Genomic DNA, 13950 nt, shown 5'->3' on the forward strand with positions numbered 1-13950 from the left:
TAGTACTTCCTCTTCAAAAGTTAATTGCCAAGGTTAATTTTTTAAGTGGTTCAAACTCTACGGTCAAGGTCAAACATATTTATACCTGTTGACAGTTCACAATGAATACACATGTTAAGCATGAAAGCCCTAGCACCTACTGATCAAAATTTAGGCCAAGTTTAAAGTTGGGTATTTTTCTTGTAAAAATGTGTATTCTAGGTCAAGTGATCAGAGGTAAAAATTAATGGTACCCAAATAAAAGGTCTTAATTATCACAAGAAATAAACCTATAAAATGTGGAAGCCAATTGTATAGCCCATCCCACTTAAAACTTAAGGGCAAGGTTATAATTTCTGCAGACAAATATACAGACATAATATAAACACAAGAAACAAAATATGTACATAATTAGTCAAATGGAAAAAAATATACTATTTAATTGGAATCACAAAATAGATTGTTATTTCAGGGATAGGGAGTGGGTAGGGAGATTGGAACCCCCCCCCCCCCTGGAATTTCCTTTGTTATTTAAACAAGAATATACTGAAGCAAATAAAAAATGATTTTGGACATCCTCCCCCTAACTAAGAAAACATTGGGTTTTTTTTTTGTTTATTTGTTTTCAGTGTATGATTTTTTTCTCCTGCTTGTCAGGAAATTCTAGGCATGAATATTTTGACTGAGATGTGAACCCCCCTCCCTACTCCCGAAAAAAATTCTGGATCCGCACCAGTATTGGCAGTAACTGAATGTCACATCGACAAGGGGAGATAACTTCACAATATGAAATTCGTCTAGTGTGGCATGCGATGATCTTTGACCCTTTTTGAACTTTAACCTAATCGTTTGGGTTTATTTTACCCCCACTATACTTAAACTTGTACTTACCGACCTCCATAGGTCCTGTAAACTTCATGAAATATAAATCCAATTATAACACAAAATGAATTAATCCAAAGCACACCATTCTGCAGCATGTTGTAATGATATTCCATTCGGAAAACCTCCGTGCCGTCGATTCCGTCACCTTATCAGATGAAGTGGGAATCGGCCGAGGTGTACCGAATGGAGTTTAATCTAAAAATATGATAATGGGTGACGCAACGTGATGTGATGCAGAATTTACATGTCAAGAACAAATTTTAAATTAATTCATAACAAACACTGTTTTAACAAAACTGTTCCATCTAGCCTATTCCCAAAAGTATGTACTGTGTGATTGTGGTGTCGAGAGGGGGGGGGGATTAGTAAATTTAAAAAGGTCCTAATATGAGCAAAACATTTATCAAAATCTAATTTACATTATTAATAGAATTCAAACTGGTATATAATGAATTAAGCATGTAAAATAAATATAAGAGGTTCTGAGTTATAGGTCACAGGGATAATTTCATACCCAATTTTATGAATACATATGTAAATTACAGGCACGTAGCAACCGGGGGGGGGGGGGCTGCCCCCTTTTTTTCCCAACATTACCTGTACTATAAGAAAATGTCCATTAAAAAGATGGTTGCCCCCTCCCCCCACTTTTAACCACAGTATATACATTGCAAGGAAATATGGGAAAAATTGGAAGTGAAAGTAATTTTGCCTTGAAAAAAAAGTGGCCACCACCCCCCCACCCCCACCCCCCCATTTCATTTTTTTTCCTTGTTAATTTTTTTAGGTTAGTAAAAAAAAATTTCTCAGGTTGCCCCCCCCCCCCACACTTTCAAAAACGATGCTACGTGCCTGAATTATATAGAATTATTTTGACTTTTTCCTTGGTAAGCCGCCCGTAGGATTGTGTATTTAGAGGCAAACACCTTAGTGCGGGTATTACTGTCTCATGACAGCATCTAGTCAATACTGAAATTTCTTAATTGACAAGCGAGTCCTTAGCTTAACATTATTTATGCACACGTTCTGCGCAATATGCTTCGTCGCCAACCGAATTAATAAGTCAAGATTAGATGGCATTGAAAAATCTATACTCGTAGTACTTTTTGTACTGCAAACTTGCTCTTTCAAGTTCCTCGAAGTCTGACAAATGTCCTTTCTCCACTGAGGACAGATTAAAATCTGTTTAAAGTTTCTGATATTCCAAAACATAATTTTATTAAACTAGAAAACCGGAAAACGTTGTAATAGGTATTCCCTCGCTGTAATAATTTGACCCACTATGGCATCTTGCCCACACTCTGTCCCCTTGTTGGAGATTCAGCGTCACCAGGTTGGATCCAGAATCGTAGAAATCTTTACCCCGTCCCCCGTCAGACATTGTCATTACCTTGGCTCCTCCATTATGTACGATAGATACATACAATGTGTCACTGCTATACCCCTGGGCACTGATATAGAAAACGTACTGTCCGGCCGTGGGGGCGGTAAAGATCCCTGTACCAGGGTCGTATCCACCTCCAACGTTATTGATGACCACAGGAAATACTAGTGTACTTCCGCTTCCGATTCCTCCAGCACCTGTTGAACCAGCTGTAAAGGCAATCTTCTTTGACGAGTCTAAAACAATGAAGTACGTATAGCGAAATCAGTATGATAGAAAAAAAAATCATTGTATTGGACAACAGGAAACAAAATTGTCACTATACTGTTGTTAATAAGAATACCAGATAATTGTTTCAATAAGAATTCCATGTCAAGATTAATCTGCACATTTAGATTTTTTAAAAATGAAACAACGTGTCTGTTTAATAATCATCATGTGTGAACTTGTGGAGGTTAATCAGCTTCGATCTTTACAATTCGACCCTTGTTTTATAGGAATTGATATATACATTAAACAAAATCTTTCTTTCATTTCAATTTTTACAAAATTATACTGCTATTATTTACAAACATTTCTAGATGGATATTGTTTGCAGTAATGACAAGATGAAGTATCATTTTATATTATATATGGAACGCCATCACTGCCTTATAGCATACAACTATGCATTTATGATGTCAATTTATCATTACGTGATGTGAACACATCTTTACGTTATGTCGATATTTTATGAGATGATGTAAAAATTTCTTAACATCATGTCAATGCTGCATTACATGAAGTAAATACATCCTTTCATTATGTCAGCACTTCCTAACTTGAAGTAAAAAATTCATTATGTAAAGTGATAATGTGTTCACATTGTGTTAAAACTTTATTACGTGAAAAGAATGTTTCTTTACATCATTTCATTTCTTTAATATGTGAGGTCAAAATTACATTATTACAAGTAAATTGTGTTTTATAATTAAACTTATCATTACATTAAGTAAAAAATCCATTCCTTTTTGAGATTGCATATTCCTATTATATCAAAGCATTATTACGTGATATGGATTTATCTTTATTTTACGGCGAGAGCACCTTGATGTGAGGTGAACACATCTTACCTTTATGTCAGTGCTTTATTACGTGGTGTAAAAAGTGTATAACATAATGTGAACGTATCTTTATATTATATCAACACTTTATTACATTATGTCAAAACTCCATTCCGTTATGTGGTTATATAATTACGTTATGTCAACTCTTTCTTATGTGATCTAAAAGATCTTTATATTGTGTTAACTCTTTATCATATTGACTCTAAAAGTACATTACCTGATGTAAAAAAATACATTTCCATTATCTCAAAGCTGTATATCTAGTATATCGACTGTGTTTTAATGACTGGTAAGGGGGGGTGGTCCTGGTTGATTAGGAAGAATAATAGGCACAAAATATCAACCCCCCTCTTTTCCTAGACATAACTTTACTACAGAAAATAAAATGTTCATTGAAAGTACAGCCCCCATTCCCACTTTTTGTTGAAGTATAGTTCACTGAGGGTAATGTAGTACATCTGAAAAAAAAAATAGGACTGATCGAAGTTGGACCCCCCTCCCCGAAATAGGATTTTCGGGCTTGGACATTTTTCATTTTGGCTTGTCAAGTTTTTTCGGGAAAATATTTTTTTTCTGGCTGATCTCTCCTTTCAAAAAAGATGCTACGTCACTGGAATTAGTAATTTTTTCAACCATTCCAGAGTCAGAATTCTATCACATGTACAAATATCTACCAGTCCCTCATCTTAATCAATTGATCATGCCTTAGAAAGCATGCATGGGCACATACATGCATTAGTGGCGGATATGGGAATCTTGAACATGGAAGGGGGCGATATGGTTGGAGATCAAGGGATGAAAGCCCGGAAGCTCTCAGGATTTAGGAGTTTTATAGAAAAAAAGTTTTCAACTTAATTCAGCTAAACTTAGTGTGAAACTAATGCAATGTCCTACAAAGTAAAACCAATCAATTTATCAAATTTTATGTATATTTTGATCACTAAAGATGGTAGGGCGGGATTTCTGCCCCCCCCCCCCAACCCACCAGTGCACGTGTGTTATACGATGTGTTTACACTTTAAAAAAAGGAAAGTTAAATACTGATAAAAAAAAGACTTATGACAATGTTCTTAGTAAGATCAGAAGTTTAAGACTTTTATCCAAAAAAAAAAAATCAAAATAAAAAGAAAAAAAATTGTTACACGACTCATAATATTTGATTTATTTAATTATCAGATTAAAGTAAACGCAATTGAATATCGACATGAATTTAATTCACAGTCGCAATGTTAAGGCTTAGCACGTTTCAAGATTGTCAATCATTTGTCGCTTAAAGTTTTCATTTAAAGATGCCATTCCCAAATCGCTGAGAATTTCTTCTACGACAGTTTTCTCTATCTCCCGCCAATTTTGGTGCTTTCGGAACGCGGAAAATACGTTAAGCTCATATAAAGGCCGAGGATACCCGTGTTCGCATAACGTTATAGTGAATCGACATAATGTAGAAGAGTGCGCACAGTATGACATGAGCTTTTCTAATCAGTTAATAAAAAACTAAGACTGATATTTTGTACTGTAAGCTTGATGCAAATGTAATGGTTGTGTGTGTAAATGTCATTAAGAATTGACAAAATATAATGGAAGGTTAACACGATATAATTGTTGTTTAATTAAATGTTATGAACAGTAAACATAACGAAATGCAAGTTGACGAAATATAATTGTAGTTTGTGTAAATGTCATAAAGTGTTGACAAAATGTAAAGGAAAGTTGACACGATGCAAGGGTAGTGTGGGTTAATGTCATAAAGAGTTAACATAATATAATGGAAGGTTGATACAATGCAGTAGTAGTATGGGTTAATGTCATAAAGTGTTGACATAATGTAATGGAAGGTTGACACAATGCAATAGTAGTGTGACTAAATGTAATAAAGAGTTGACATAATATAATGGAAGGTTGACACAATGCAGTAGTTGTGTGAGTAAATGTCATAAAGAGTTGATATTATGTAATGGAAGGTTGACACAATGCAATAGTAGTGTGAGTAAATGTCATAAAGAGTTAACATAATGTAATGGAAGGTTGACACAATGCAATAGTTGTGTGAGTAAATGTCATAAAGAGTTGACATTATGTAATGGGAGGTTGACACAATGCAATAGTAGTGTGACAAAATGTCATAAAGAGTTGACATATTGTAATGGAAGGTTGACGCAATGCAATTGTTGATTGATTGATTGTATATTGTTTAACGTCCCTCTTGAGAATTTTTCACTCATATGGAGACGTCACCGATGCCGGTGAAGGGCTTCAAATTTAGACCTATACTCGGCACTCAGGGCCATTGAGCAGTGAGGGTTCTTTATCGTGCCAACGTCTACCGTGACACGGGACCTACGTTTTTAAGGTCATGTCCGAAAGACCCGTGACTTTCACTTCTAGTGCCGAGCGCTTGGCGAAGGAACAGTCACTACCTATGTTTACGTCTTAGGTATGACGCGGCGCCGCGATCGAGAATCGAACCTGGGCCTCCCGATCACGAAGCGAACGCTCTACCACTAAGCTACCGTGACCGGTCAATGCAATTGTTGTGTTCTGCTATAAGGCAGTGACGATATGTTAGCATACTCGTAGGTTCTCAAGAAGAAGAACATGATTACCTACCCTCAAATCCTTTTACCAAGTTCTGATTCGCAGTGATGAGGTGTTCGACTTTCTTTCTCAGATCTGTATTTGATGAAGTTAAGCTATCGATCCTCTTCTCAATCAGAATTATGTATGTAATGAAGAACGCTAGACATAAACCTAGAAGGGCTTCTCTTAACATGTCGATAATGGAACAAAATTTCAAGTTAGGTCATGTTTTTGATGGTGGGCCATTTAAACATCCAAAATCTTTACATCATACATACTGGACCCCATAGATTATTCTTCGGGACATTTAAAAAAAAATGGACGATTTCTCTACTGTTCTTTAAAAAGAACTGTAATCGAAGAACTTGATTTTCTGCTAATTCAGAAAACAATGCTTTTGCAAAATCAAAAAATAAATCCTGCATTCTTGCGACCCTAAACACTCCAAAAATTGATCAATATTTAAAGTTTAAAATCAAATAAACAGTATCTGTTAGTATTAGATAGTACAGTCAATAGCCTCAATAACAAATTAGAGGACAACAAAGGTATTGTTTATAAAATGAACCAAACTTTTAAGTGTTCACCTGACATTTTTTAAGTTATGAAGAACTAATACATACAATACATTATTTCTTTAATTCATGGTTAATGAGGCATATTTCAGGTCGATGATGCGTAAATTTCATGTAAGTATCTCGTCAGATTTTAAAGCAAAGTGTCAAGGACATGGTGTACCTTCAAAACGAAAATTCACATAAAATAATTTCTATGGAGTGAGACCACCACTCACTTTTTTTCATGGATACCATGTACCCCTGAATAGGAGATTGACCCATCTGCTGCCACTCTGCAAGGATTTTTCTAAACCGTTAAAATTGTGTGGAGGAAAGGGGGGGAGTGGCATTCCTCTCAAAAATCCCAAATGTGTTCAAATGAATTCAGATCCGGGGATTTGGCAGGCCAGAGCATCACAAAGATACCTTTTGGTCAATATCCTTGGGCGTTTCGCACGTAAGTGTCCCTCTTTAAGGATGATTCAGAGTGTTTAAGAAGATACTGGAATGCCATGAGCACCATTATGTTGCCATTTTCTTACCATTGAAGTTGTTGGTCTAAAGTAGTTCAGGATTGTGTAATTATCTTTTAACCTGGTTGTGACGCGAAACCTTGGCCTTAGACGAATATCCAAATCCCTGCCGGTTTGATTAAATTTGTTCAAATCGTGATGTTTGCGATGAAATTGACGCACAACCTATAGAAAAATATGTATAACTGGGTTTTTACCGTATACTGGTTGTTAATTTTTTTAAAGTAATATCAAGGAAAAAATAAACACTGAAATAAAAGTGAGTAAAACGTATTGTAAGGATGATCCAGATATCATCATTCCAACGGCTGTCCCTCCTTCCTCAATGGTCAGTTTGCCTATTTTTTGTCCTTTTATCGTTAAACCAGTTTTACAAAATTGATAATACGCAAAAAGATTCTGATTCTGATCAGAGTTTGGATTTTAGATCGATCACTGTTCGATATCTTTACCTTTTACATTACTAAGTATAAAAGTATGGGGGAAATGTAAATTCGTACATATTATGTAATATGTACATTGGTAAGTTTTTTTCAGGAAAATATATTCGTTATTGAATATATATTAGGAAAAGTTCATGGAAAAACACAATGTGATATTTCTTCTGTAAAACAAAAAAAGAGTTTACCCATCATTTTTCTCAAAAGGAACATTCATTAGCTATGGCAATATGAAAACTAGGATAACTAACAGTGATAGATCTCCACTTTAAAAAATAATGATTTGTAAACAGAGCAGAAAGCACGTTCCCCGGGAAGCTTTGGTGGAAGAATAAGGTACCTATGAGGAGTTAGCATCCGGGGTCGTTACAAAATCTTCTTCTCAAGAACCACTGGACCAGAAAAGCTGAAATTTATGTGAAACCATCCTGGAGAAGTGTATATTTCAAATTGTTCAAATTATAATTCTTTGGGTTTGGGTGGGGCAGCGAAAGAGAATTAAAGTTTACAGGCTTATTTTGTCCAAAGATTTTTTAATCAAAGACTCAAAGAGCGTATTCTGTGGCAGTTTCTGTGGTCTGTATAACTTTTTTTAATATTCACCATATTTCAAGAACCTTTTGGAAATTTTTTGTCAAATTTGTCACCGAGTATCAAAGGATTTTTGTTAATACCCAACATATGGATATTCCCCTTAAGCAAAAGGAGATACTAGGGAAACAAGTCTCTTTTTAAATTGCCGTTTTATTGATCCATTACAGGGTTCTTCTCAGATGATTGTTGAGACCCTCTAGCCTTTTGTATAATTTTGTTGCTATCAATTGAACTAGAGATCCTTATTGATCTCGCATATGTCAAGTATAAATAGAACTGGAAATCCTTATTGTTTTTATGGGTGTCAAATAATGGTAACTAGTATTTATACTTGTCAGTCACATGATTATTTTACCAGGAAAACTTTATTATACACATGATGACTTCAAATTTTCAATTGTCAACTTCCCTTACTTATGTTGCAATATACACGTACATGTACATACCCTTATTACCTGCATATTGGGTTTTATCTTACAATTTCTTCGATACGCAAGAAGATGTTCTACCTTTGATTTTTTTTTTTATAACGAGGTAAATAATTGAAAAACATATTGATGAAACAAGCAGAAAAACATGCAACAACTTTGATTGATTAGATTTTACAGGTGTTTTGACCAATACCATGCACCAACATATCTAAATAATTTAATTTTATTTGTATTCTCGCCTCTCATTGGTTGATTTCCAAAAAGGAACGCATAACATTTTGTATAATCTGTTTTGGTATGGGGACATTCATGGGGACATGTATTATTGCGCGGTAAATTTGAACTTATAAAAAGCAACACAATTTTAAATCAAAAGTTGTTTAATTATTTTAAAATTAAATTATAAGGAATGACTTTAATTCTTGGCCATATTATCGAGTATAATCTGGTTTGGGTCAGTTTACGATTTTTTATAATCTGCTTCGCGGATTATAAAGCGTAAACTGACCCAAACCAGATTATACTCGATAATTTATCGAGTATAATCTGGTTTGGGTCAGTTTACGCTTTTTTGTAATCCGCTTCGCGGATTATAAAGCGTAAACTGACCCAAACCAGATTATACTCGATAATATGGTCAAGAATTAGAGTCATTCCTTAATTAAAAGTCACAATTTTAGGATTTGTTCTTGTAAAAAATAAAATCAATACGGCAAAAAGGTAATGAATTACAAAAGAAAAATGAAACTTGTAAAATTTCATTTAGTTAAAAGATATGCTCTAAATTGCGTCATTTTTGCTTAAAAAATATATATCTATCCGATGCAAGTAAGTTCTAATTAATTACTATTGCAAAGAGTCTCCTGGAAATGAAACATGTTTCTTTTTTCTTTTTTTTTTATCCGTTATTAGCAGACTTCTTTTTATATTCATATGAAGCACAATCTATGCAAAATCTTATGCGTGAAAAGAAGAAAACACTTGCTGTGGCCTTCAACTCGACATTTAGATATATCGACGACGTATTGTCAATTAATAATGATAATTTCCATTCCTACGTCGACACGATATATCCTGGTGAGCTTGAGATAAAAGATACCACAGAGTCCGACACTTCTGCTTCATACTTGGATATTTTACTTGAAAAAGACACTAATGGTAATCTAACAACAAAGCTATATGATAAACGTGATGACTTTAACTTTTCTATCGTCAACTTCCCTTACTTGTGCAGCAATATACCTTCATCACATGCATACGGAGTATATATATCTCAGTTGATTCGATACGCAAGAGCATGCTCTACGTATGAACAATTTCTTAAACGAGGTAAATTATTGACAAGCAAGTAGATGAAACAAGAATATCAACAGTCTCGTTTAAAGTCATCATTTCGTAAATTCTATGGTCGATACAATGACCTTGTCAGCAAATACAATTTATCATTGAGTCAAATGCTGACTGACGTTTTTCATACCAATTGTTAGTCCATTATTTATACACTGAATTGACGACGGATTTTTTCCGTTATTTCCTGATCATGACAACGAGCTCACGGCGGGTGTGACCGGTCGGCAGGGGATGCTCACTCCTCCATGGCACCTGATCCCACCTCTGATGTTTCGGAGGTCCGTGTTTGCTCTGCTCTTATTTAGTATATTGTTTAATGGACGTTGAGATTGAATACTGTTCATTATTTCCATATCCTTCTTCAAACTATTTTGAGTTCACTCCTTTTTTTGTTGGGGGGGGGGGGGGGGCGTAAAAACTTTGACCATTACATGTGAGTATCCCCAGATGCAGATAAAATTTAAGGAGGGTTAAGTCGGGTGAGTGTGGAGCCCAATTTAATGGATTTGAGAGTTGAATGGTTCTGCTAGCATTTGTTTCAACAAGTCAAACGCTTAAGATTCAAAACGCATTTCAGCATCTGATCTACACTTTACTTACTCAATTTATTCACAAACTGAGTCATTTTACAAAAGGATTTCATGAAAGTCTCTGGAACAATGCCTTTTAAAGACTTTAGTAACATTCAAAATGTTTTCATGTGTTCTAATTGTTTTTTTTTTTTTTCCTTCATTTTTTCCCCTTTTCTTTGATCAAGTTCTAACTATTCCATTAGCTACAAAATTTAACAGATTTAAACAACTTCCACTTTATATTGCTTTTAGTAAGTTTTTTGCACTCTGTAAACCTTGTTTTCATGCACTACCGTAATTAAATGAAGTGGTGACATGCTCTGCTTAAGCAGTATCGGAATTCCTGATGATTGCTATTTTAGTAAATTCAACATTAAAAACTTTGAACTCTCTTTTTTTCAATGATGTCAAATATGACGTCATAATTAATTAAATTGGTAATTATTTTCTAAACTTTTGATATTGATAAAAACATATGCCCTTTTAGCATAATTTAATATAATACTTTCATATATTGCACAGCAATATGGTGAGGAAAATAAATGGTTGCATGTTTTCTGAAACACCCTGTATGTACAGTCTCTTCTGAAGTCATCATTTTACAAGTTTAATGGTCGATACAATGACCTTGTCTGAGATACAACCTATCATTAAGTCAAATGCTGACTGACGTTTTTCATACTAATTATTAGGCCATTACTTGTATTTACACACAGAATTGTCTACGGATTTTTTTATGGGGAGGGGGTTAATCATCCAAGAGCATATAAAAATCCTAACAATCATTATGTGTGAATTATGTTTAAAGTAATAGAATATGATCAAAATTAAGTTAGAAATCATTTTTGAAATATATATATTTTTGTCACGTTACACAATTTTGCATTATAACAATGTAACCTTAATTTGTGCGAAAAACCATGTGAGTTTAAAAGTGCGTTGAGCTGTACTTCCTAATTCTGCAGCAATGACATTTAAAACTTTGCCAAAATTTTATTTTTCACAATTTTCTAAAATATATCTATTTATAGATACATGTTACTGAGTTTTTTCATGAGATGACACTACTTATTCTCAAGTATAATAACAGACATAAGATTTGGAAATTTTCCGCGGACAATTTTTCTTATTTAGCCTTAAAGGTCTCAAAAATGCCAACTTCCCCATTTTTCCACAATTTTTTTTTTTAAATCTTTTTTTTTTTTGGTGCTTACAGACAATGCGTGTTAAAAGGTAGGAGCCAGATAACTTCAAAGTTCCCGATATACACAGTAGGGTACATAAACCTTCTGCTCACTCATATAATTTTTTTTCTTCACTTTAATGATTTTCCAATAGAAATGTATTTGTTAAACAAAATACAAACAATTATAGTATAGCTTAAGGGCAAAATTGGACAAAAAAGACACTTCAATTTGGCAAACTTGTTAAAGAAAAATAGACATTTATGTCATTAAATGTTATCTCTCTTATTAGAGTATCAATGAACCCAAAGAAAGCTCAAACATCAAAGAAAGTTTGTTTTTGTTTTTTTGAAAAGGAGAAAAATTATCATATATTGGTGTTCCTACAATACAAAACTTGTCCATAATATTTTCACTTGATTAATTTTAGTCTGATTTGATAAATAGAATACAATTATCTGTTTCCAATCGTGTCCTTTACTTTAGATTTCCTTTTCTTCAATTTTATTGCCCCGCGTGGCGCAGTGTATAGAGAGTCTGCTCTAGAGTCTCAAGGAGATGATTCTTACGTCGCGGGTTCGAATTCCACTGTGGGACGTAGAGAATGGAGACAGGTATTTCGGATGAGACCTTGTACACTGAAGTCCCGTGCCGCAGTAGGTGCTGACAAGAAAAAAATCTCTCGCTGTTCAGTGGCCGTTAGTGCCGAGTATAGGACAAAAATTTGCAGCTATCCACTGGCAAGTGTTGGCGTCTCCATTTGAGTGAAAAATTCTCGAGAGGGACGTTAAACAATATACAATCAATCTTAATTTTACATCTCACGGTACATCAAACCAGGTGTATAATAACTTCCACTGGAAAAAACTCATTTTGGGTCTTTGAACACTTTTTAAAATGAGTATTTCAAAAAAAAAAAAAAACAATGACAATATGAATTGACTGAGAGTTTTTATTCAGAGTTGTTTCATATTACTTTGTATTTTTCATCTTCTTTCTTTGTTTCATCAAAGAAAAGGATTAAAAGTACTGAAAATTTCAAATCGAAAAACAATCACTGTTTATTCAAATATGTTGTAGCAAAAGATACATTCAACAATTGCTGTCCTCTCTAATGTTTATCTAAAGATTACATGATGCATAAAAAATAAATGAATCAAAGAATCAAATGACGTTGGTATGCTGTTTATCATTTATGCTGAAACATAACCTATTGAAGCAAAGGAATGAAAAGATTAGTCATGTATATGTAAATATGCAATTTTCATATGTATATAGTCTTCATCGCAGACACATTGAACATGTTATGTACAATTTTATACGAGAAAACCGGAGAAAGTGGTAAGTGGGCCATCAGTATAATAACCTTTTCCAGAGTAATATTTGACCCACACTGCGTCACCCTTCTGAATAGTTAGAACCACCAGATTAGGACCCGCGTCGTAATAATCATCATTACTGTAACTATAAGCCATAGTTCTGACCTTAGTTGATCCATTCAACACAATGTCTACAAAAATTGTTTGCTTATTATTGCTCTGAACATTCACGAAGAAGACATACATCCCGGCGGTAGGAGCTGTAAATATTCCATTACTCGGGTTGTATCCATTTCCTTCATTTGTGATGACAGAAGGAAATACCAAGGTTCCACTGTTCCATGATGAGCTGCTAGATGACATCGAAGCGGAGAAACCTACCTTCTTTGATTTATCTGCAAACATAATTAAAGGTTGGTTGTTTTTATTAACTTATTGTCCCGTTTTTTCCTCTATATAACTAAGCAACCTGATCTCTCGAACTTCTATCTCTCGAAATTCTCTATCTCTCGAACCAAATTCTGGGTCCCGTTACACATATTTCATTGAATTTTACTCTCTATCTCTCGAAGTTTTGATTGCGCTTGTATACACGCCAATCAAGCGTAAAATAGATGCAGTCTGGACTTACCTGGAAACAGTGAAGGCCTTGGGCTGTTAATTGGGTGTTTACATAGATGACACTACACCTGTGGGTCGTCCGTGTGTTGTTATAATTAATGGGTTATTATTCACAGGGTAAATTAGAAACAGTCACAATTATTTTGAATTGAAACCGAGACGATAATTCTTTGAAATTAATTTATAAAAGTTCGTTTCAGTAAGTTCCCATAGACTATGAACTTTCATTTATGATTATAAAGAGTTTATATAATCCCAGTAGGGGAAATATTACACAAGAAATTCTTTTCTCAAGGACAGAATACCGATTAAGAAAAATCTGGTAAACACTGGTGAAGGACCCGATCAAGCCGCGGAATAGCCAAACCGACAATTGCTATTCGGGTTTCATATAAATAAATCATGAAATACAATGTAG

At 34.3% G+C, this 13950-nt stretch overlaps 4 protein-coding genes across 4 annotated transcripts in view; all 4 read right to left on the minus strand.

The window, feature by feature from the left end:
• The window catches only part of LOC134236475 (multimerin-2-like), a 33968-nt gene that overhangs the window by 17810 nt on the left and 2208 nt on the right, over positions 1-13950 (minus strand). The gene's annotated exons all lie outside the window — the stretch shown is intronic.
• LOC134236474 (uncharacterized) overlaps positions 1-13950 on the minus strand; it is a 77449-nt gene that overhangs the window by 7401 nt on the left and 56098 nt on the right. The gene's annotated exons all lie outside the window — the stretch shown is intronic.
• LOC134236481 (caprin-2-like) lies at positions 1834-6124 on the minus strand. The gene is made up of 2 exons (XM_062718665.1): positions 5962-6124; positions 1834-2484 (listed from the first exon to the last, which is right to left on the minus strand). The coding sequence occupies exons 1-2, from the start codon at positions 6122-6124 to the stop codon at positions 2084-2086; spliced, it is 564 nt and encodes a 187-aa protein (XP_062574649.1). The 3' UTR covers positions 1834-2083.
• Positions 12667-13950, minus strand: part of LOC134236478 (complement C1q-like protein 2) — a 67414-nt gene continuing 66130 nt past the window's right edge. Inside the window, exon 2 of the mRNA XM_062718661.1 lies at positions 12667-13306. Within this exon, the coding sequence (XP_062574645.1) occupies positions 12909-13306 (398 nt within the window). The 3' untranslated portion in view covers positions 12667-12908. The remainder of the gene's footprint in view (positions 13307-13950) is intronic.

This window comes from Saccostrea cucullata, unplaced genomic scaffold (genome assembly GCF_032062105.1).
Source record: "Saccostrea cucullata isolate Sc308-1 unplaced genomic scaffold, CSIRO_AGI_Scuc_v1 ctg424, whole genome shotgun sequence".
Taxonomy (NCBI): domain Eukaryota; kingdom Metazoa; phylum Mollusca; class Bivalvia; order Ostreida; family Ostreidae; genus Saccostrea; species Saccostrea cuccullata.